Genomic DNA, 25,160 nt, shown 5'->3' on the forward strand with positions numbered 1-25,160 from the left:
GTTCATGGAAAGCTAGGCATGGTAGCACATGCCTTTAATTCCAGTACTCTGGAGGCAGAGAAAAGTGGAATCTCTGAGTTCCATGCCAGCTGCAGCAACAATAAAACTTTCTTATTGGTCTGAGGATGCAGCCCAGTGGTAGAATAGTTGCCCAGCATAGGCAAGGCACCACAGTCAATCCCCAACACTGGCAAAAAAAAAAAAAGTTTCATATTACATGCAAAGTTGCAGTCATTAGCAAATGAGTAAGAGAATAAGGAATGTTTTGCAGAAAGTTGACAGAAGGCAAGAAATCAGGGAACACCTCTGTTTAGGAGTCATACAAAGGAAAATGAATTTATAAAGATTCATTCATTCATCACATATTGAGTATGAAGATTTGTCATGGCCCAACCACTGCAAGACACCATCTTTCACAAGACAAAAATGGTGCATCCTTGCAGAGATTATCACAAAGTGGGGAAATACAGACAAGATGAACTCAACGAAGTGATATGGGCATTCCTAACCAGGACTAAGGAAGCCAGGAAAGCCTTCCCAAAAGCTGAGAATAGACGTAAACCAGGCCAAAGGAGGCAGTGTGAGGAAACTCAGGAAAGAAGTATCTTGTCCAAAAGATTCTACTATGAAAGATAATATTGTATATTCAAGGAAAGGCCAATGTGAGGACTCAGTGGATTAACTGCTTGCTACACAAACATGAGGACCTGAGTACGAATCCCCCATAAAAAGGTAGGCATGGGGGCACTCACTTGTCATCCCAGCACTGAGGAGGCTGAGAGATGAGGGTCCCTGAAGCTTGCTGGCCAGCCAGTGTAGCTAGAGGTGAGCTCTAGGTTCAATGAGACCCTGTCTCAAAACCAAAGTGAAGAAGCAATTAAGGAAGACTCAATATTCACCTCTGGCCTCCACAGGTATACACACAAAAACAAAGGCCAATGTAGATAAACAGCGTAAGCTGAAAGGAAAGTAAGAAGTTGAGTACAACATGTCCATAAGAGGAGCGTGGTATCATTCACTGAGATGGGGGGCAGAAGAGAGAGCAGCTTTAAGAAAAGAAATCGATAAAACACAGTGAGCTCAGTTTGCACAGTAAAGAGTATAAAGAGCCTAGAAGATACTTTGGCTGTTTAATAGAAGGTAGATATGCAGAGCATTGAATTTAGGAAATACTGCAGGGTATGTTGGCTCATGACAGTAATTCCAGCACATGGAAGGCTAAGACAAGAGAATTGCTAAGAGTTCAAAGTTAGCCAGGCTACATGCCCAGGACCCTGTCTCAAAATAAATAAACAGGGCAGTTATTCAGAAGTACTCACATATGGAATGTAAACGAAAGCATGGAAAATGGATGCAGTCACGGAAGGAGAACAGGACAGAGAAAATAATAATAATCAAATGTATGGGGACTGAAGAGATGGTCAGCAGTTAAGAGGACATACTGCTCTTCCAGAGGACCTGCATTCAATTTCAAATGGCTCACAACCACCTGTTACTCCAGTTCCTATGGAATCCAACACCTTTGGCTTCAGTGGGCGTCTGCACTCACACACTCACACACATACACACACACAAACACGATTAAATTTTTTAAAAAAACAAAATAATCAAGTGCAAGTGATAGGGCAGGAAATGAGTAGTTCCCAGGAAATCATAACAATATTTTTTTGTTTATTTATATTTTATGTGTTTGAGTGTTTTGCCTGCCTGTATGTAGTAACCACAGAGGCAAGAAGGCATCAATCAGATCCCCTGGAACTTGAATTACAGACCATTGTTAGCTGCTATGTAGGTGCTGGGAACCAAGCCTGGATTCTCTGTAAGAACACCAAGTGCTACTAACTGCTGGGCCATCTCTCCAGTCTCATCATCAACAATTTTGAATACCACAGAATTTATTTAAGTCTGGGGTTTCTTTGTTTAACTTTTTTTGTTTTGTCTTGTTTGTTGTAACCCAGGCTGGCCTCCAACTTGAAACAAATCTCCTACTTCAGCCTCCTGGTATTATAGACCTAAGTCAGCACACTCAGCCTAGATAAAACTTTTGAAATATCCATGCAATTTATCAAATGTGAAGTTAAAGACAATCATAGAAAAAGCTGTTTTAATGTGGAAGCATCAGACTGTAATGGGATACAGAGGACCTGAGAAATAGAAATTGGAAACAAGACTGTTTGGCTATAAATGCCAAATGGTAAAGTGTTGGAAGAAAAGGGAAACAAGGGCTAAGGAGACAGCTGAAGATATAAAAGTACTTGCCACACAGCCTGATGACCTGAGTTTTAGCCCCAGAACCTCTGTTAAAAACCCATATATAGTGGTGTACATCTGTAATCCCTGGACTCCTACATGGAGACAGGAGGTAGAGACCAGAGAATGGTCCAGAAGCTGGAGGCCAGCTAGCCTGGAGTGCACAGTGCAGCAGCAGAAACAAGGGACCCTGCCTCAAGAAGGTGGAAGGTGAGAATAGACTCTGAAAGTTGTCCCCTGACCTCCACAGGGGCACTGTAGTACACATGCACCTGCACACGAGAGCACACACACAACACACAGACACACACTATATTTATTTAAAAGGAAATAATAAAAGACTTTAACCTGTTTTCTTGCAAAGAGAACTGACATTGACAAAGAAAGAAACCAGCTGAAAAGGAGTGGGTGAGAAGTGCCAAGGGCACAGCTAATGAAGATGTCAGAGGACACTGGCAAGAAGGAAGGGTACTCACTGCTGCAGCAGCTTTATGAACTTTTCTTCGCAAAGGTCTAGATACATTGCTAATGAACATGTAAACTAGTGGTCACTTGGCACCACCTAACAAAAATGTCAAGCATTTACCATTTAACCTGAAAATTCTCTTTCTCTATCTAGTAATGCATCCTACAAACACACTTGGACTTTATAAATGACATCTATGGTATTTATTTGATCCAGTATTGTTTAAAAGAGAGAAAACTACCAAAAACTCAAATAGTCATCAGTAAGAGCCTACTTAAGTTATAGTACATCTATATACTAAATTGCTATAGGGCGGAAAATAGGAACACTGTACTTATGAAAATCTAGATATGTTAAGCAAAAAGTAAAAGTGCAAAAAATCTGTTATTTTTGTCTGTAAAGGAAAACAAAATGTCATTTTTATTTGCTAAAATATGCATAAAGTAATAAGAATCCAAGAATAGAAGCTACCTATGTTAAGGAGTTCAAATGGGACAGGTAGTAAAAAACACACCTGACCTGACACTTCCTACTTTTTTGTGTTTTCTGACTTGAAAACAATGAGAATGTGTGCTCGTCTCAAAAACAAAAATTAAATTAAAAAAAAAAAAAAAAAAAACTAAAATGTTGACTTGAAAACAAATAAAATGGTGGCCCGTTCCAAAAACAAAAAATAAATAAAAAAAAAAAAAAAAAAAAACTACCAAAAACAAAACACTTCGGTGCTGGAGAGATGTTTCAGCGGTTAAGACCACTGACTTCTCTTGTCAAGGACCCGGGTTCAATTCCCATCACCCACGGTTAACAACTGTCTGTAACTCCAGTTCCAGGGGCTTTAACTGCCATCTTCTGATCTCTGCCGGCAATGCACGACACCAGTGCACCTATCTATATGTAGGCAATACACTCATACATGTAAAATGAAAATAATATTTTTAAAAAAACATTTTTAGGGCCAGCAAGATGGCTCAGACGAGAAAAAGGTGCATGCTGCCAAGCCTGATACCCTTAGTTCAATCCCAGGTCCACACAATGTACAAATAGGTCTCCCTACCTCAAGTTGTTCTCTGACCTCCACACATGCACCAAGGCACAGGCACCCACACACATTCCCATACATACTATATATAAACATTTTTTTTACAGTTCTTAAAGTCTCTTCCACTAAGTGATTTTTAAAATATAATACTAATTAATTTCAATGGGATATGAAATGAATGAGACTGAGAAGTGTAAGCATGTTTAAAAGTTTAAATTTTTCTTCTATTGTATCTATATGATAAGTAGTGTGGAGGGTGGCCTGAGTCGGGAGCTAAAATAAAAGGATGTTTAAATTGGCAGATGTGGAGAAGTAAAAAATGAGCCTAAAAATACAACATGAAAATACAATGACAGAACTAATTCCGAATATGCGAAGTAAAAGGGCATACTGACCCCGTAAGGATACATACCCATCTGAGAACTGTGTCATTTTGGGGAAAAAGATCATTTAAAGGCCATCTTTTAAAGAAATTGACTTAGACTGAAGGCAGTGTTAAGAAATACCAACACCCGCTGGAGAGACGGCTCAGCGGTTGAGATCGAGGTGACTGCTCTTGCACAAAATCCAGCACCCACATGGTGGCTAAGAACCATCCTTAACTCCAGTTCCAAGGGAATCAGAAGCCCACTTCCGACCTCCGCAGCATTGCACAGCACGAGTGCACTCACATACATGCAGGCAATACACTCATACACAGAGAAGAAAAGAAAAAGAAAGAAAAACCAACCCAGAACAACCTTATTTCCAATATTCTTTGTCCCTAGCCTTTAGAATCTATGTAAGTCTGGCACAAGGACGATGCTGAAAAATCAAGTTATTCGGGACTGAGGATATACACCACAGCGGTTGAGTACTTGACTAGCAAGTGCAGAGCCCTAAGGTTCAGTCCCTAGAACCGCAAAAGACAATATCGAGCTATTCAGTAAATGGGCTGGGATTGTGAAGGAAATCTACCGAAGTTAAAGCAACCGAATGTGAGGCATCAGCTCGCTATCTCGGTAGGCAAAGCTGATACCAGATTTAACTAATCCAGACGGTGAGGAGGACGCCCATGCTGACCCGGAGCCTGAACCCGGGTTCCCGGACCCGAACCTGCACTGCCAGCAAACCCAGCTTAGTGCGCGGCCTGCGCATGCGAGGGCGGCTGCGAGAAGCGTGGCGGCTGCAGACCCTCGATCCCCGCCTTCCCCGCCAGCGTGGTGGCCGCGAAGGGTGTCCGCACCAGTCACCTACCCTCATCGGCGTCATACATATTGAAAAAGGTCTTGGGAGTTCCTGACTCGAAACCACAAAGCTCCAAAGACTAACTGCAGCCTCCAGAACCCAGCGAAAGAGCAAGTAATTTCCGTCTTCGGCGTTCCCAGAATCCTCCACGTCTTAGACACCCACCCCCCCATGCCAAAAAAAAAAAAAAAAAAAACCACAATGTGAGGTCTGCGCCTGCGCGAACGGTCAGAGCTGATTGGTGCGGTTTATAGTGCGCAAGCGCACTTGTGCCTGCGGCTGAGGACGGCTCCTTGGCCATAGTGGGTCCAGCCAATATAAGATTTTGCGGGGGGACGGGGTCTCCCTGTAGCCCCAGCTGTCCTGGAACTCACTATGTAGACCAGGCTGGCCTCGAACTCACAGAGATCCACCTGCCTCTGCCTCCCAAGTGCTGGGATTAAAGGTGGGCAATATGAGTTTTGTTGTCTGGTTTTGAGTGTTGTTGCACGAATGACACCCCAGAAACAGGCTGATAAAGAAAGGTTCTGGTTGTGGCCGAATGCGAACACACCCTCGGCTCCCGAGGACGCTTCCCTACCCACCCAGCTCGGTCTAGATGGTTGGCGCCTTTCCCGCTGTATTGTGTAAGTTCTCGAGCCTCAGAAGTTTCATCGCGAGAAGTTTCAAGCGCGTGCGGGTGGCAAACCACAGGGCCCAGGGTCACCAAGGTTGAATGCGCGGCTCGGAGCCCAAGACGCGTGCGCACACTAGGCTCCGCCCTCTATCGTGTGGCTCCGCCCCCCGCGCAGGCTCAGCCGTTGGTCATGCTGCCCGCAGGCCTGATTCGGGGGTTGCTATCCGGGTTCCTGCGTGGTCCGGTGCCTCCTGCTGCGCGCTATGGCTTCCCGGAGCGGCTCTTGGGCAGGCGGTGCCAGACCGCCTTCTCCTCCCAGGGTCCATTCTTTCTGGGCCACCGGCTTTCTGCTGGCCCCACAGCGAATGAGGACTACGAAGGAGGCCCCGACTCCGAGGAGCGCTTTCTGTTCCCGGAGTACATCCAGGATCCCGAGCCCGCGCGGGACCCTGAGGAGCAGCTGCGGGAGGTGCAGCAGCGGCAGCTGGAGGAGGAGCGAGAGAGGCTGCGGCAGCGCGAGGAGCGGCTTCAGCAGAAGTTCCGGACCGGCCTCAAGGCACTCGCGATCCCGGAGCTGCCCGACGTGCAGGTGCCGCCCAGCGGCTTCCACTGCTCGGGCTGCGGGGCCGAGCTGCACTGCCATCACCCCCGCCTGCCCGGCTACCTGCCCAGCGAGAAGTTCCGCGGTGTGGCCCAGGCGGACGGCGGGCGGGCGCGGACCGTGTGCCAGCGCTGCTGGCTACTGGTGCATCATCGGCGTGCCCTGCGCCTGCAGGTGAGCCGCGAGCAGTACCTGCAGCTTGTGAGCTCCGCGCTGCGCCGGCCGGGGCCGGCCCTGGTGCTCTATATGGTGGACCTGCTCGACCTGCCGGACGCCCTGTTGCCCGACCTCCCCGCACTGGTGGGCCACAAGCAGCTCTTCGTGCTGGGGAACAAAGTGGACCTGCTGCCCCAGGACGCGCCCGGCTACCTGCAGCGGCTGCGGAAACGGCTGTGGGATGACTGCGTCCGCGCCGGGTTCCTGATAGCCCCTGGCCACCAGGGACCACAGTACCCCACTGGGGACGAGCCACTGAATGGGGAGGAGAATTCGAATCAGCCGGACAGGTCCCGCACGGTGGTCAGGGATGTGCGACTGATCAGCGCCAAGACTGGCTATGGAGTTGAAGAACTGATCTCTGCTCTTCAGCGCTCCTGGCGCTATCGCGGCGACGTCTACCTGGTGGGCACCACCAACGCCGGCAAGTCAACTCTGTTTAACACACTTCTGGAATCCGATTACTGCACGGCCAAGGGCTCCGAAGCCATTGACAGGGCCACTATCTCACCCTGGCCAGGTGAGGCTTAGGAGGCTCATTGCTGAGAAATTGGCCTTGACCCCAGACACCTAGTGCATCGTCTCTTAAATGTCCACCTTGAGCTGCCTGAAGCCATCCCTTTTAAAATGTCTCCCCACTTTGGTCCCTTCTCTCTTATAACAGCTTCGTGCTTGGAAATTCAATGTACGTTGAATTTTCTAACAAGTGAGTACAGTGGGGCGGGCGGGGGGTAGCTCAGGCGCTAAAATGCACCAAGCCAGAGTCAACCTCTACAGCACTGCATGAACTAGGTGTTGGGGCACATGCCTGTATCTCCAACAGGAGCATGAAATCAAAGACATCTTCACCTACACAGTTGGAGACTACAACTAAATACAGCAAAGAGGAAGCTCTGTGTATGCTCTTTACACTCTGACCCTCCCTTCACCCCTCAGTCTTACACTTCACCTCTTGAAAAGAGATCGGCCTGCCTCTACCTCTCGAATGCTGGGACTAACCACCACTCCCAGCTTTCTTGAATTTATTCTTTTTTTTTTATTTATTTATTTTTTATTTTATGTGTACTCGTGTATTGCCTGCATGTAGGTAAGTGCACCCATGTCGTGCAATGCCCGCGGAGGACAGAAGAGGCTGTTGAATCCCCTGGGAATGTAGTTATGGACAGTTGTTAGCTGCCATGTGGGTGCTGGGATTCTAACCTGGGTCTTCTTCAAGAACAACCAGTGTTCTTAACCGTTGAACCATCTCTCCAGCCCCTTGAATTTATTCTTAAGACCATTATTCTATACATACATAACTATCAAAAAACTCAATGTCAGTTTTGTGAGTTTAAGAAACTGTTAGAAGCAGGCAGATCTCTGTGAGTTCAAGGCCAGCCTGGTCTCCATAGTGAATACAGACCAGCTGTGGCTACAGGGAGACCCTGTCTCAAAAAACAAAAAAGAAACTATTTTTGGAGCATGGTCCCGCACTCCTTTAATCCCAGCACTTGGGAGGCAGAGGCAGGGGAATCTCTGGAGTTCAAGCCCAGTCTGTTCTACATAGTGAGTACAGGCTAACCCCACTGTACAGGGAGACCCTGTCTCAAAAAAACCAAAAAAAAAAAAAAATAGTCTGGGGATGGAGGATTGGAGAGATGGCCATGGCCCAGCGATTAAGAGCACTGGCTGTTCTTGCAGAGGACCCAGGTTCGGTTCCCAGCACCCACATAGTGGCTAACAACTGTGTGTAGCTCTAGTTCCAGAGGCTCCATCACCCTTTTCTGGCCTTTTCAGGCATAGCACACCCAGTGCACTTACATACATTCAGGAAAAACATTCATACACATAAAATAAAAATAAGTAAACTTTTAAAAAGTATTTTTTAAAATTTATGTGTATAAGTATATTGCTAAGTATTAAAATTTATTTTATGTGTATGAGTGTATTACCTACATGTGTGTAAGTGCACTTGTGTTGTGCAGTGTCCAAGGAGGTCAGAAGTGGATGCTAGATTCCCCTACAACTGGAGTTACAGCTGGTGTCTTCTACCAGTGGGTGCTGGGAATCAAACCTAGAGTCTCTGCAAGAGCAGCCAGTACTCTTAACCACTGAGTCATCTCTCCAGCCCCTCCCCCCCTTTAAATGTTTTTTAAAAGAAACTGATAGTTTGGCATGGTGTTGATCTGTCATCCCAGCACTGGGGAGGACGAGCCTGCACTGCACAGCACAACCCTGTCCCAAGGAGGGTTCGGGGAGGGGGTGTAGTAGGAAAGAGAAACAGTTTTAAGAATTAAGTTGACAGAAATAACTCCCATTTGTTCCCTTGAAACCAGAGTTTGACTTTAGTTAGCTATTCTTTGGTACTCCATACACAGAGTGGTCAGCCATCATGGATGTTCTAGATGATAAATGGTCATAAATAAAACAGGCCTGTAGATTTTGTATTCAGATCCTGGGTTAGCCTGTGAACTAAACTCTGAGCCTGTTTCTTCATGTGTGAAGTAGAAATAATGATACAGGGATTGTCTTGAATGAAGGGTAAGTAAAATAAATCCCAGTAGCCAACATGATGGGATCCTCAGAAATGTTTTCCTCCTCTTTGGTATTTTAGGTACTACATTAAACCTTCTGAAGTTTCCTATTTCCAACCCGACGCCTTACAGAATGTTCAAAAGACAAAAAAGGCTTAAAAAAGAAGCAGCTAAAGCTGAAGAAGACCTTAGTGAGCAAGAACAAAGTCAGCTTACTCAACTGAAAAGGCACGGTTACTTAGTAGGTGAGTGTCCTTCCTGTTTGAGAAAATTCTCGTTCACAACCTTGCAAAACAGCCACGTGGGGCTAGCCATTTTCTGTGGAAAGAGACTTCCTTACTCTGGAATATAGAGCCCTTTAGGGAAGGCTACTACTGTTTGGAAACCAGGCAAGCAGAGGTAGCAATGGTCATTGTACAGCAGCTATAAATTAGGTCATCCCTCTCTTTGGTATCTCTTTCCATACTTAATTTACAAAACTGATTCCCAACACCACCTGTTTCAATGAACACACCTTGAAACACTCATGATCTTTTCAAGAGTATCTAATGATCTTTGAAAAAGAAGGCAAAAAAATAAAAAGGCTGGGCGTGGTTGCTTATGCCATTAGTCCCAGCACTCAGGAGGCAGAGGCAAGCAGCCCTCTCTGAGTTCAAGGCCAGCTGGGGCTGTAGGGAGACCCTGTCTCCGAAAAAAAAAAATCAAAGACAGGAAAAAGGTAAAAGTATCATCATAGTCTCATTTCTGTACACTGTGACTTATTTAAGTCTCCAGGGGTGGTGGTGCATGCCTATAATCCCAGCACATGGGCGATAAAGGCAGGTGGATCAGGAGTTCAAGGCCAACCTCAGCTACTTAATGAGTTTGAGGCAAGCCTGGGCTACATACATGATACCCTTTCCCAAATGCAAATAACAGTAATGAAATGTGTGTATAAAATCTGTCTGCCTGTCACTCTGGAGGCTGAAGCAAGAGAGTCACATTTAAAGCCATACTGGACTATGTAGGGAGACTCAGCTCAAAAATAAAATTGGGGCTGGAGAGATGACTCAGCTCTTAAGAACACTGGCTTCTCCTGCAGAGGACCCAGGTTCGATTCCCAACACCCACATGACAGCAAGCAACCGTCCATAACTTCAGTTCCAGAGGAATCCAATGCCCCTCTTCTGACCTCCATTGGCATTGCACAACACAGATGCATTTACACACATGCAGGCAATACACGCATACACATAAAAATGAAATTTTATTTTTTTTTTTTTTTTTCGGTCTTTTTGAGACAGGGCTTCCCTGTAGCCCCAGCTGTCCTGGAACTCTTTATGTAGACCAAGCTGGCCTCAAACTCACAGAGATCCACCTGCCTCTGCCTCCCAAGTGCTGGGATTAAAGGCAGGCACCACCACACCCAGCCTCAACCAATTTTCGTTAATACGCTCCAGGTATTGGGTTTTGGTGGGTGTGAGGGACAGAGCAATTCTCTGGCTGCATTTCTGCATTTCCCACTTTAGTACAAATCAAGTATCTACTATTTTCCTGGCACGGAGAATGGAACTCACAATGTAGACCAGGCTGGCCTTGAACTCACAGAGATCACCTGACTCTGCCTCCCGAGTGCTAGGATTAAAGGCATGTGCCACCACGCCCAGCTTATTTTCATTTTTATGTGTATGCATATATTGCCTACATGTATGTAATGGACCCGTGTTATGCAATGCCCAAGAAGACAGAAGAGAGCAGTGGATCCCTTGGAACTGGAATTACGCGGACCGTTGTTAGCCACCATATGGGTGCTGGGATTCAAACCCAGGTCTTGTGCAAGAACAGTGCTCTTAACCACTGAGCCATCTCTCCAGCCCCTAAAATTTATTTTATTTTATTTTTTGGACAATCCTAACGAGTTCATTGGGCTTGCTAACAGAGCATAGGGTGGGGTTTATTTATAGAAGAGTGCCCCCCCCATTTATGGCTGCACTGGAAAGTCCACACTCAAAATATAGATCCTGTGTCTTCCCAACAGCCACACAAAATGCCAAGAGAGGTGCCTCATGGCATTCTTGGCTTATATATCCTTAGCCTCTCCCCCACATGCAGCTAAGGTCGACTGATTGGGTGGGAGGGGCACTGACTCCCCCATCAACTCCTTGGTGAGCATGGGAAGGAGGTGTGACTATAACCTCAATATCCTTGGTGTAATTTGTTCTAGGAAGAGTTGGAAGAACATTCTTGCATTCTACAGAACAGAAAGATGAAGTTCCCTTTGAGTTTGACGCTGACTCGCTTGCCTTTGACATGGGAAATGAACCTGTTTTGGCTGTGCACAAATCCACCACAGGAGTAGAATTGACCCCAGACGATGTGAAAGATGCCCACTGGTTTTTTGACACTCCTGGAATTACAAAAGAAAATTGTGTATGTATTTGGTTCTCTCAGAAACATTCACTTTTGGTGGCTAGAGAGATGGCTCAGCGGTTAAGAACACTAGTTGTTCTTGCAGAAGACCCTGGTTCAAATTCCAGCACCCACATGGCAGCTAGCAACTGTCCGTAACTTCAGTCCCAGGGGATTCAACAGCCTCTTCTGACCTCCGAGGGCATTGTACGACATGGGTGCACTTACCTACATGCAGGCAATACACGCATACACATAAAATAAAAATAACAAAATTTAGAAAACATTTACTTTTCATTGTAGAAGTACAGTCTTAACTGCAGAAACAAGGAAAGAAGTGTGCTTCCATTTTAAAATTTAGTTCTGCCAGGCGTGGTGGCACACACCTTTAATCCCAGCACTTGGGAGGCAGAGGCAGGTGAACTCTTATGAGTTCAAGGCCAGCCTGGTCTACATAGTGAGTTCCAGGACAGCGGGGGCTACAAGGAGACCCTGCCTTAAAAAAAAAATAAGGCGGGGGTTGTTCTGTTTCTTTCGTAACAGAGCCATGCCTTTAATCCCAGAGACAGAGGCAGATCTGAGTTTGAGGACAGACTGGTCTACATAGTGAGTTCTAGGCCAGCCAAGGCTACATTGTAAGACCCTGTCTCAAAAAAATAACAAATAGTTCAGGAATGAATATGTCATAAAATTCTGTATTCATTTAGTTGACATCACTGCAAGCAAACTACTGGTATTAGCATTGTGGTTATCTTAGCGAAGCATGTACAGGTTCCTGTATTTTAAGGTGAGAATAATGTTCCATGCTTGAATTCCCTTGAAAACATGTCCATCACAAGGTCATCTGGTCTGAACTGGATAAGCAGTGAGGGTTATTTGGAGCAGAGTTGTGAACTCCCAGAGTACCCAGTACATTTTTGCTCTTTGTACTACACTGAGAGCCTCCTTGAAACATATGAAGTTTGGGCAAGTGTTGTCAAGTGAGCATAATTTTAGAATAGAGTGAATTCTACCTGTCTTGCCTTTATCCATCGTTTTACTCTAATTACAGTCCATGAGTAACTTAGTTTTTACCTTATTAAATTTAGCCTAAGTTCTACTCTCCTGTGTGTGCATTAATTGTTACAACTTTGGGTTTCACTGTGTACCCTAGGATAGCCTAGAATTCACCAGTCCTTCTACCTCAGCCTCCTGAGTGCTGCAATTACAGCCATGGGCCAACAGACTGGACTTATATTTTGTTATTTTCAGTTTTGAACTTTAACCAAGTCATTGATTTACTCTAGATACACAGCCCCACAACACTTCGATTTATCGTTTCCCTGAATCTCACAACTGACCAATTCTAGGTCTCCTTAGATCTGTGCCTCCCTGTAAAACAGCAGTGGTGTCTTAGGTACTTTTCTTTCTTTTGCTTCATCAGGTTCACTTAGTTTCCTTCTCAGAAGTGTAGTCTTTTTAGTTTTCAGAATGATGGAATCATATAGAACATTCCTTTTATCATTTTACCCTTCTAGAATAAGTGTCCACCTACAGTCTTTTCCTTAGCACTCCATAACTACAGAGTAACTGGGCCTCTTTCTAATAATGTTCTGTCACTTTAACTTCACCAACCAGTGCTTCCCTTTCAGACTCATTATTTTAGTCATGCACCGTCTTATCAAAGGTCTCTAACAGACTGGAGTTAAATTTAGTTCAGTGGTAGAGTGCTTGCTTCACACTCAATATCTAGCACCAGAAAAAATGCTAGGGGAGTCTCCTGGCACAAATGGCCTCCAAGGACACAAGGCACACAACATATTATGGTGCATGTACATACAGCAGGCAAAACCCTCACATAAAAATAGAGGGAGGGAGGGAGGGAAGGAAGGAAAGTGTTCAGGAAGAAAGACACACTTGAGAACATTGTTATGGGCTTCTCAAAGAGTACCTTTATTATACAGGGTGACATAAGGCCATTTTCATACAAATACATACTTTGAACTTTATTCTTCCCCTTCCCTTCCATTTGCCCTTTTGTACCCCTAGACAGTTTTGTGTCTGTATCAACCATGTCTAGGACCCACAAATGAGCAAAATCTTGATGATTTCTGAGACTGGCTTAATTCACTTAATATGATTGTCTCCAGTTGTATCCATTTTCCTACAGATGACATGATTTCATTCTTTGTGGCTGAAAAAAATTACATTGTATGCATAAAACACGTTTTCTATATGCAATCCTCTATTGACAGACACAGGTTGGCTTACAACTTAGCTAATGTGAATAGCTCTGTACTTTTTGTTTTGTTCTTGTTTTGTTTTTTGGTCTTTTTGAAGCAGGATCTCCCTGTAGCCCCAGCTGTCCTGGAACTCACTATGTAGGCCAGGCTGGCCTTGAACTCACAGAGAGATCCACCTGCCTCTGCCTCCCAAGTGCTGGGACTACAGGCGTGCGCCACCATACCCAGCGCTTTTTTCTTTTTTTAATGAAGGTTTTTGTTGTTGATGTTTTGGTTGACTTGGTTTGGTTTGTTTTTACCTTAATTTTTTATTTTTATTTTTATTTTTATTTTTATTTTTTTTTTGGTCTTTTTGAGACAGAATCTCCCCATAGCTCCAGCTGGCCTGGAACTCACTGTGTAAACCAGGCTGGCCTGGAACTCACAGAGATTTACCTGCCTCTGCCTCCCAAGTGCTGGAACTAAAGGCATGTGCCACCACACCCAGCTTGTTTTTGCCTTAAATCTTACCAGAATCTGATAATCTCGCTTTTTCCTTATTTTTACAGTCCTTTTAAAAACTCATCCTGGGCTGGAAAGATGACTCTGCAGAAAAGAGAACTTGTTACTCTTCTAGATGGCCCAAGTTTGGTTCTCAGCACCTAAATCAAGTGGCCCACAACTCCATGTAACTCCAGGGCCAAGGGATCCAACACCCTATTTTGACCTCCTCAGGCACCCACACATGTGGCATTCACTCACACAGACATATGCACATACATGTAAAGAAAAACTTTTAAAGACTCTATTTCTGACAAGCCAGGATTCATAACATTCTCTGATTTTCTGCCAAATAGTCAGTCTACACTTGAGAAAGTTTCATCAGGGCTTGATCTACTCCTAGAGTAAAATGACCATTTTCCTTTTTTTGTTTGGTGAGGGAAGGGGGGCATTTTTTATTTTTTGTTGAGACAGCGTCTCATTGTAGCTATTAGTTGCCTGGAACCCACTATATAATCCAACCTGGCCTAGAACTTGTGGAAGTTCTCCTGCCTCAGTCTCTCAGTGCTGGGATTTATAGGTATGAGCCATTTTGCATTTGATGCTTGCATACTTAATCACTAGGACGTGAGCTCACATATTCCATTATTTTAAGCTGTAAGCTACTTCTCCCTGGATGCCTTAAGCATATATTTCCATTCCTTCTGGCTGACAGTAGTTTTGGGGTATATACCAATTTTAACATTTGGGGGGTAGTGCTGTCATAGGAAAGTCTCATATAACTATAAAGTTATTTTGCCACTAAAGACTTGACTATGAAGTGAGTAAAAAATAGAGTAAATTTAGATTAAGTTAGACAGAATATTTAAAGCAGGATATAGTGGCTTTAATCCCAGCACTTGGGAGGCAGAGGCAGGCAGATCTCTGTGAGTTCAAGGTCAACGTGGTCTAATAGTGAGTTCAGGCCAGCTGGGGCTACAGGATTCCCTGTCTCAAAAAGACAAAAAAATATGTGTGTGTGTGTGTGTGTGTGTGTGTGTGTGTGTGTGTGTGTGTAACTTTGAGTAAATCACAAAATATGTTGTAGTTCTCTAAAAGTCTGTCATTTTGCTTTACAGATTTTAAACCTTCTAACAGAAAAAGAAGTAGATGTTGTTTTGCCAACACATTCCATTATACCAAGAACTTTTGTGCTCAAACCAGGAATGGTTCTATTTTTGGGTGCTGTAGGCCGCATAGATTTCCTACAGGTAAGAAAAGCTTATGCTTTTCTTAGCATAAGGGGCCCAGTGGCTGTTAAAAGAGGACCCAGTTAATAAATATTAAAAAGGGGGAGGGGGCTGGAGAGATGGTTTAGTGGTTAAGGGTACTGACTGCTCTTGCAGAGGGTTCAATTCACAGTACCCACATGGCTGCTACAAACTGTCCTTAACTCCAGTTCCGGGGAAATCCAAAGCCTTCTGACCTCCTTAGCATTGCACGACATGGTGCACTCACATACATGTAGGCAAAACACTCATACACAAAATAAAAATAAATAAATATAAAAAATATAAAAGAAGACCCAGTTTGGTTCCTAGCAACGACATGGTGGCTAAGCTATTTGTAACTCCAAGTTCCAGGGAATCTGCCACCCTCTTCTGACCTCCACAGGTACTGCATGCATGGTTGCACTTACATACACATACAGGCAAAACATTAATACACATAAAAGTAAATAAATAGAGCTGTATCATAAGTAGGATCTTGAATCCCTTCTGTAGCTTAGCATTTAAGACAAAATACTGTTAACTATATTATTATTTCACATTGTTATAATATAACCAAACATTTTAAGTCCAAGGTTAATAATGCATTAAATTCTACCCTTTGTGTAATGTGGTACTTGTTTTTTTGTTCAAAGTTTATTTACGTAGCATTCTGGCAATCTTAAAGTGTAGTCCTCCATTTTGCGAGGGAAAATGAAACATGGATATATTCATTGCAACATTCAACTTACAGGCCATTGCTAAAGCACATTTCTTGGGTTTTGGGTTTGTTCATACTGCATTGGAAATTTAGCCTTGTATACCTACAACCTTTATACATTTTGTGAAAGCCCATAGTGTTAATATTTTAAACCTAACTTTATACAATAACAGTCAAAACAGATTTCCTTTTTGTTTTTAATAGATGTAAAACTCCCAGAACTATTCTGTTGTTCTTTATATTTTCAAAGACTTTTATTTTTTATTTATGTGTATGTGTGTGAGCCTGCATGAGTTTATAATAACATGTACATACAGATATCTGAGGAGGCCAGAAGAGGCAGAAGAGGGCATCAGATCCCCTGGAACTGGAGATACCAGAGGTTGTAAGCTGCCATGTAGGTACTGGAAAGCAAACTCAGTCCTCTGTAACAGCAGTAAGCACTCTTAACTGCTGAGACACTGTGTGGCCCAGGTTGGCCTTGAGTTTATCATCTTCCTGCTGTGATTACAGGTTTGCCATTATGCCCATCTATTTTGTTTTGTTTTCATAAAGTCAAAGTCAGTTTTACCATTTACATGAGTTGTTAGAATACATTGTTTCTGTATTGTGCCTTTTTTTTTTTTTTTTTTTTTTTTTGGTCTTTTTGGGGGGTCCCCCCCAACCCCCAGCTGGCCTGGAATTCAACCATGTAGTCCAGACTGGCCTTGAACTCACAGAAATCCACCTGCCTTTGCCTCCCGAGTGCTGGGATAAAAGGCATGCACCACCACATCTGGCCTGAATTGTACCTTTTTAAGGCAGTATAATTTGATGATAGTTAAAAGAAACTTTGATTTGGTTTCTATTTTTTTCTTTTTTCTTTTTTTTTTTCCTGTTGTTTTGAGACAGGGTCTCGTGTACCTCAGGCTGACCTTAAACTCTGTTGTAGTTGAGGCTGTCTTTGAGTTTCCTGATCTTCCTGCCTCCACCTCCCTGGTGCTGGGACCACTACACCCTGCTTTTGTTTCTTCTTTTTTTCTTTTAAATATACATGGCCATGTGCAGGCTTCCCAAGTGTTTTGTTGTATGAAATAAGTTCTTTCTTCCTTTCTTAAGGGAAATCACTCAGCTTGGTTTACAGTTGTGGCTTCCAACTTCCTCCCGGTACATATTACTTCCTTGGACAGGGCAGATGCTGTGTATCAGAAGCACGCGGGTCATGAGTTACTGCTGGTAAGCAATTCAACTTGATGCAGTGGGATGGTCCCATACCTGCTGCTATTAAAGCTTGTGTTGATTAGAACCATCTGTTTGCACATCAACTCACTCTCTTGCCTCATTTTCTTTGAGCATTCTGCCTATAAAACAAATATGGGCTCCACATGAAAAGGAATGTTCATTTGGACTAAGCCAAAAAAAGCCAGTTTTCTCTGCAGTAGACTGGCCAATGTGTTAGTCACTAGACACATACAGCTATCTACATTTAAATGCACTATTAGAATTAGATGAACAGTCACAGATGCCACCTTTCAAGTACCTGATGGACACATGACTACACAAAGTTGTCCTGGACAATGCTGGTTGAAAAAAAGCTACAGATTTTGTCATTGTTGGATGCTGCTGGCATCTGGTGTGTGTAAACCCCAGGTGATGCTAACCATCCTGCAACGGGCAGGTGAACTACTCAGCACAAAGAATGACTTAAAATGTCAGTAATGGTTAAGAAGAGCTGATCTAAGTAGAGAAGCTTCCTCACCTCATTCCTAATCCCAGAGACTCATTTTTACAAGTTTTTCCTTTTTGCCTACCCTTCTGCCTCCTTCCTTTGAGCTATAAATTTAACAACAACAAACCCTCAGGTGTCCTGATTATTCCTTCTCTTCAGAGTCCAGCCTGCTCTTGGCTCCTCATGGACCATTGCTCTCATCCCAGTTAGGCCATGCCACTCAAATTCACCAGGCCCAGTCCCCTGAAGCCTGAGGACTGTTTTGGTTCATCTACAAGATAGGCCTTACATACCACTGGATAGTGAGCATTGTATATTTGTTGAGTTTTTTGTTTGCTTGTTTTGATTTTTAAGACAGGGTAGTACAATGTTGGCCTCTAATTAGCTATATAGCTAGAGCTGGTCTGGAACTCCTGATCTTCCTGCCTCTACTTTCCTGGTGCTGGGATCACATCACAGGTTTGCATCGCCAAGCTCTCTGGATAAGATTATTGAAGCCAGACTACCTGGTTCAAATATCTGCCTGACTCCACTTAACAAAGCTATGTGACTTCAGGCAAATTTTCCCTACTGTTCTTTGTTGTACTTACCTCATGAGAAGGTGGGAAAGATTAAGTGTTGGTGCAGTGGTTTGGGGTTTGGTTTTGATATTTTCTTTATTTTTATGTGTATGAGTGTTTTGCCTGCTTGTAGATAGGTGCGCCAATGTTGTGAAATACCCATGGAGGTCAGAAGAGGGTGTCAGATCCCCTGGAATTGGAGTTACTAATGGTTGTTAGCTGCCACATGGATGCTGGGAATCGAACCCAGGATTTCTGCAAAAGCAGCCCAGTGCTCTTAACCACTGAGCCATCCCTCCAGCCCCTTGTTTTTTTGGTTGTTGTTATTTTGTTTTGTTGACTTTGAACATCTGTTGTCAGTATGCATGTGGCAGTGTGTGTCTCTCATGAATGTCATGGCATTCATGTGAAGGTCAGAACTTGTGGGAGTCAGTTCAAGCTTTCCACCATTGGGGTCCAGGGATTGAACTCAGGTCATCAGACTTGATGGCAAGCCCTTTATCTGCTAAGCCATCTCTGCTAAGCCCTGTTCTTTTTTATTATAAAAAAGTATATTTTTGCTGGGCGTGGTGGCACACGCCTTTAATCCCAGCACTCAGGAGGCAGAGGCAGGCAGATCTCTGTGAGTTCAAGGCCAGCCTGGTCTACATAATGGTTCTAGGACAGCTGGGGCTACAGAGAGACCCTGTCCCAAAAAGAGCAAAAAAAAGTATATTTTTAAACTATGGGAGTGGTGCATGGTGTGCATGTGGAGGTCAGAGGACAACTTCGTAGACTTGATTCACGTCTACCGTATGTGGGTTCCAGAAACCGAACTCGGGTTATCAGACTTGCACAGCAAGGACCTTAATGGCTGAGCCATCTGGCCAGCTAAGACAATGTTGTAAGTGCTACATGTATTTGGGTGGTAAGGATATAATACACCTGTTGCAGAAATACTAGGTGCACCCAATGGAGCAGTGATTAATATCAGTGCTCATGTAGCTGCAAACAAACCAAAAAGTTACTTAGGGGGCTGGAGAGATGGCTCAGCAGTTAAGAGCACTGACTGCTCTTACAGATAACCTGGGTTTGATTCCCAACACCCACATGGCAGCTACAAACCATCCTTAACTCCAGTTCTGGGGAATCCAAAGCCCTCTTCTGACCTGCGGCATTGCACGACATGGGTATACTCATATACATGCAGGCAATACACTCATACACATAAAAAAAAATAAAAAAAAAATATTAAAAAAAAAAAAAAAGTTACTTAGGGGTGGCTGCCCACACCTATAGTTCTAGCATTTGGGAGGTAAGAAGCAGGAGGATCTAGAGTTCAGGGTCATCCTTGACTGTTCAGTGAGTTAGGAGACCAGCCTGAGCTACAGGAAACTATCTCAAAAAATGGGGAAAAAAGGGAGCTGGAGATACCAGCTCAGTGGTTAAGAATACTTGCTGCTTTTTAGGAGGACCCAGGTTCAGTTCTCAGCACCCACATGGTAGCTTACAGTTGTCTATAATTCCAGTTCTAGGGGATCTGACGCCCTCTTCTGGCCTCCACAGGCACTGCACACACATGTATGTACAGTGGCACACTGCACACACACGTATGTACAGTGGCACACTGCCTTCCACACCCAAATAAGTCTTTTTAAAAGTTGGAATAAAGGCGGGGATATAGCTCACTGGTAGAACACATGCTTACCAGGCATAAGACCCCAGGTTCAATCCCCAATACTGAAAAATGATAATACATGTGTTTATGTATATATATGTAAACAGACACACTCCCTCAGAGCCTTTAAAGAAGATAAAAACAAACTTGAGAAATGAATACTTATTTCTCTCTAGGTTGTCTAAGAAAATAAGACTACGATTAAAACTACTGAGGGCTGAATTGTAGCTTGTGGTGAACACATGCCTGGTATATATGAGGCCTGGGGTTGGACCCCTAGGACTGAGAAAGAAAAGAAAGAATTATATATTTATATTGCTTCTTCATTTCATTGGCGGTTCCTTGACCCATCTTGGCTCAATAGTCCCTCTTCCACAGCTCTAGCACTTCCTGGTGCCTTTCATCCCATTTCTTACCTGCTCTTTGTATGTTATTTGCTCCTTTAGAGCTCCTTGAGGGTAAGACCATATTGTAATGCCTATCATTGTGTCCCTAGTGCTAAACACTAGAGAATTTCTGATAGATGCCCAAGTTACTATCAAGGTGCTTCCCATTCATGCAGAACCTGTGAACATAGAAGCTGAATCTTGTTACAAATAGATCCTTGCTGGAGAGATGGCTCAGCAGTTAAGAGTGCTGGCTGTTCTTGCAGAGGAACCAGGTTCAATTCCCAGCACCCACATGGTGGATAACCTCTGTAACTCCAATTCCAAGGGATCCGATGCCCTCTTCTGATCTCTGTGGGCATTGCACAACACAGGTGCACTTACATACATGCAAGCAATATATTCATACACATAAAATACATAAATAATTTAAAAATTATTTTTTTAAAAAGTAGATCCTTGTAAAGAGGCAGAGATTGGGCCAGGTGTGATGGTGCATGCCTTTAGTCTCAGCATTCCAGAGGCAGAGGCAGGCACATCGCTGAGTTCAAGGCCTGCCAGGGCTACATAGTGAGACCCTATCTCAAAAATAAAGTGAGTGATAGAGAATAATCTTTATAGCCACACCTAAAAGAACTAAGCTAGTCGGAAGGATCTTGCTTTAATTGCCTGACAGTGGCTGTGAAAATGGTATAAATAAAACACAGTTCTCCTGTCACCAGGTTACTGCAGCCCCATGCCCAACAAGTGGCCTTTGGCCTTAGAATCTGTAGGCTTCATCCGTTACAGAGCCCCTATGCTCAACAGTTGAATGTTTACAAGGATTTTATTTCTGTGTAGGATTATTGGCAATTTACTTAATAATGCAATTATAAGGAATTTTTTATTTGGTTGTTTGGGGTTTTGGGGGGAAGAGAGGGGGTAGGAGGGTTGTTTCTTTCAAGACAGGGTCTGATATAGCCCTGGCTGGCCTGGAACTATGTTGATCTGGTTAGACTCAAGCCCATAGAGATCTGCCTTCTCTTCCTCCCAAGTGTTAAGGTTAAAGCATGCACCACCATGCCTGTCTTAGTTTTTGAGATTGTCAAGCTAAGCATGGTGTACGTGTCTGTCTAATTCTAGCACTCTGAAAGCAAAGGAAGTAGGATCAGGATTTCGAGGCCAGTCCAGACTGCATAGTTTGAGGCTAGCCTGGGCTGTATGAGATCCTGTTTCAAAAAAGAACAAAAAGGGGAAGGGGGTCCTTACTTTGTAGCCCACACTGGCCTCAAACTCATGATGACCCTGTTGCCCCAGCCTCTTGAGGGCTGAGATTATAGTTTTAAAAGCCACCACCCCCAGCTATAATTACAGGGAATTTAATTTGAACTTCCAAACAGCTTTCTTTTTATTGAAAGGTTCCAATGGGCGGAAAAGAACGAATGGAGCAGTTTCCTCCTCTTATTGCTGAAGACATTACATTAAAAGGAGGTGGAGAGTCTATGGCAGTGGCTGACATCAAGTTCTCCTCTGCAGGTAATTTATTGTTTTATAAAGCAATCACAGCCCAGGTATGGTAGCACATCCCAAATCCTAGCACTTGGAGGGCGAGGCAGGAGCTCAAAGCCAGTTTGGTGTACGTGAAACTGTCTGAGAAAAACTGCCTTTGTACTATGAGGTATAAAAAAGAAGCCAGGCATGACAGTGCATGCCTTTTATCCCAGCACTTGGGAGGCAAGGCAGGTGGCTCTCTGTGCGTTCCAAGCCAGCCTGGTTTATGTAGCAGGTTCCAGGCCAGCTGGAGCTATAGGGGGACCTGTCTCAAAAAGACCAAAAAAAAAACTATGAAAAACAAATTAAAAACTGGGTATGGTGGTACATATACAATCCCAGCATTCAAGATGTTAAAGGAGGGTGGCGGGTTCAAGGCTAGCATGGGATATACAGTAGATCCTATCAACAACCAAAAAAAAAAAAACCTCAAAAACTGGGTAGAGCAGCTCACATCTGTAATCTCAGCATTCAGTAAGCTGAACTAGGTGTGTTGCTTCAAGTCTGAGGCCAGCTTGGACGCCACAATGAGTTCCAGGCAAGCCTGAGCTACTGAAAAAAACAAACTCAGCAAGGGCTGGGTGTGATGGCACATGCTATTGATCCCAGCACTCCAGAGGCAGAAGCAGGCTAGATCTGACTCTTCTGACTTCAGAGGACACTGGCATATATACATGTATGTAGGTACACACACACATGAAAACAAGTCTTTTTTAAGAAAAGAGAGTGGCCTTTCTGACTGAAGTATATGTTAATAGAAATCTGCCTCTTCTAAACCATGTATACTAATTTACTCATAAAATATGACTTCTGAAAATTTTATACTTTTCACAAATCTGTTACATGATTTTTTTTATCTTAATGTTTATTTAGTGTGTATATGTGTGTGAGAGAAAAACAGAGCTGGCATGCGTATGTCGTGCCATGCATGTGGAGGTCAGAGAACAACTTTTAAGAGTTAGTTCTCAACTTCTAATTTGTTAAGGCAAGATCTCTTGTTTCTAAAGCTTTGCTTCAAATTCCAAGCTAGCTGGCCCATAGGCTCCCAACCAATTTGTCTGTCACTGCCTCCTATCTCACTGTAGAAGTGCAGATGCATGCCATCATGGCTGGCCTGGAACTCACTATGTAGACCTGGCTGGACTGGCTCTCGCAGAGATCTCCCTGCCTCTGCCTCCAGAGAGCTGGGATCAAAGGTGTGCTCTGCCATGCTCTGCTGATTTTATTTTTAATTATATATATTAGTGCATGTCTGTGTGAGGATATGAGCACATGAGTGCAAGTGCCCATGGAGGTCAGAAGAGAGCATCAGATCCCCTGGACCTACAGTTACAGGCTGTTGTGAGTTGCTCGACATAGGTGCTGGGAACTGAATTTGGGTTCTGTGCAAGAGCAGAATATGCTGTTGACATAGGTTCTGGGGATTGAACTCAGGTTGTCAGGTTACTCACTGTAGCCCCAGCTGACCTGGAACTCAGAATGTAGACCAGTCTTTGATCTCACAGAGCTCTGCCTGCCTCTGCTTCCTGAGTGTTGGGATTAAAGGTATGTCCTCACACCCAGCTTTGTGGGTTTGTTTGGGGGGGGGTTGGTTTTTTTTTTTGTGTGTGTGTGTGTGTGTGTGTGTGTGTGTGTGTGTGTGTATGTGTATGTCCAGGTCTCACTCTGTATGTTCTCTTGGATGCTTTCTAGGTTGGGTTGCAGTAACACCTTATTTTAGGGACACGTTGCATCTCAGAGGTTACACACCAGAAGGAACAGTTCTGACCATCCGGCCCCCTCTCTTGCCACATATTGTTAACATCAAAGGAGAACGCATCAAGAAAAGCGTGGCCTATAAAACCAAGAAGCCTCCTTCACTGATATACAATCTACAGAAGAAGAAGAAGTAAATGTGAGGCAGACATGATTCACCTCGGATAGTAACAATACTGAACACAGAAATCGTATTAAATATAAATATAATAAAAACCATACATACCTACCAAAAGTTCTCTCTCCCCCCCTCCCTCGCCCTTGCCCTCCCTCCCTCTCCCTTTCCCTCTCTGGTCTTTTTGAGACAGTCTCCTTGTAGCCCCAGCTGACCTGGAACTTGCTTTGTAGACCAGGCTGGCCTCAAAGTCAGAGATCCACCTGCCTCTGCCTCCTAAGTGCTGGGATTAAAATTGTGCGCCACACAAAAGTTGACTTTATATATATTTTTTTTCTTTTTTGTTTTTTAATGTGTATGAGTATATTGCCTACATGTAGGTAAGCACGCCTGTGTCATACAATGCCCGCAGAGGACAGAAGAGGCCATTGGATCCCCTGGAACAGTTGTTAACTGCCATGTGGGTGCTGGGATTCGAACCTGGGTCTTCTGCAAGAACAACCAGTGTTCTTAACTAACCCCTGAGCCATCTCTCCAGCCCCAAAAGTTGGCTTTTTTTTTTAACTATTTAGGACTGTGCTTATTGATAATATGTTGATCGTATAAATACAAAGGAATTTTTTTGAGTATGTACATTTTGTTGACCAAAGTATACATAAGAGGCCCACTGCTTTCAGATTTTCACAGAAACTAGATGTCATTTCTCTTACTGGAGTACGTGGTTAACAAGGCAGCCTACCAGCTAGTGTGAACAAAATAGCCAGGAATCCTCCAGAATATATTGGCTGTGCTCCTTTCAGTCACCCAAAGATCTAGTTGGTGAAACATGCTATATTAGTTGCTTTCGTGACACTTGTCAAAACAGCCACCAGAAACAAAGGTGAAAAGATTGATTTTGGCACCTAGTTCCAGAAGTTTCCAGAGTTGCTTGGCTTCAGCAGAGCATGATGGCAAAGAGCTGATCACATCACAGAAGATCAAGAAATAAAGAGTACTGGAACCACCAGTCTGACTAGCCCCCAAAGGCCTACTCCTAGTGACCTGCTTCTGCCAGCTAATCCCTACCTGCTCAAGTTTCAAGGCCTCTCAAAATAGCACCACCAGCTGAGCAACAAGAATTCAGAACAAGGGGCTAGAGAGATGCTTCAGCTTAAAAGTATATAATACTCTTCCAGAGGAAGTTCCTAGCACCTACATCTCTGACCTCCATGTGCACCCACATGCACATACCCATACCCATGCATAATTCAGAATAACTCTAGGGGCCTGGAGAGATGGCTCAGCAATTTAGAGCACTGGACTGCCTTTGCAGAAGACCCCAGCTCAGTTCCCAACACCCTCTTCTGGCCTCTGTGGACATTGCACACAGGTGGATTTACATGCAGGGAAAACACAAAAATAAAACAATTTTTTTTCAAGATGGGTTTTCCCTGTAGCCACAGCTGGCCTGGATCTAGCAGACC

At 44.0% G+C, this 25,160-nt stretch overlaps 2 protein-coding genes across 3 annotated transcripts in view; one reads left to right on the forward strand and one right to left on the reverse strand.

The window, feature by feature from the left end:
- Positions 1–5,141, reverse strand: part of Polr2b (RNA polymerase II subunit B) — a 46,927-nt gene extending 41,786 nt beyond the window's left edge. The window contains exon 1 of the mRNA XM_008833285.3: positions 4,992–5,141. Within this exon, the coding sequence (XP_008831507.1) occupies positions 4,992–5,010 (19 nt within the window). The 5' untranslated portion in view covers positions 5,011–5,141. The remainder of the gene's footprint in view (positions 1–4,991) is intronic.
- A 136-nt stretch (positions 5,142–5,277) lies between these two features.
- Noa1 (nitric oxide associated 1) lies at positions 5,278–23,847 on the forward strand. 2 transcript variants are annotated; one of them, XM_008833287.3, is made up of 7 exons: positions 5,279–6,935; positions 9,009–9,173; positions 11,132–11,337; positions 15,137–15,268; positions 17,085–17,201; positions 21,695–21,812; positions 23,520–23,846. In XM_008833287.3, exons 1-7 carry the CDS (start codon positions 5,789–5,791, stop codon positions 23,717–23,719), a joined length of 2,085 nt encoding a protein of 694 aa, XP_008831509.1. In that variant the 5' UTR covers positions 5,279–5,788; the 3' UTR covers positions 23,720–23,846. The 2 variants fall into 2 exon arrangements, with proteins under 2 accessions (XP_008831510.1, XP_008831509.1); XM_008833288.3 differs by lacking the exon at positions 17,085–17,201 and having other exon boundaries at positions 5,278–6,935; positions 23,520–23,847.
- Positions 23,848–25,160: the final 1,313 nt, after the last annotated feature.

The sequence above is a fragment of the Nannospalax galili genome, unplaced genomic scaffold (genome assembly GCF_000622305.1).
Source record: "Nannospalax galili isolate Female #2095 unplaced genomic scaffold, S.galili_v1.0 scaffold433, whole genome shotgun sequence".
Classification (NCBI taxonomy): Eukaryota; Metazoa; Chordata; class Mammalia; order Rodentia; family Spalacidae; genus Nannospalax; species Nannospalax galili.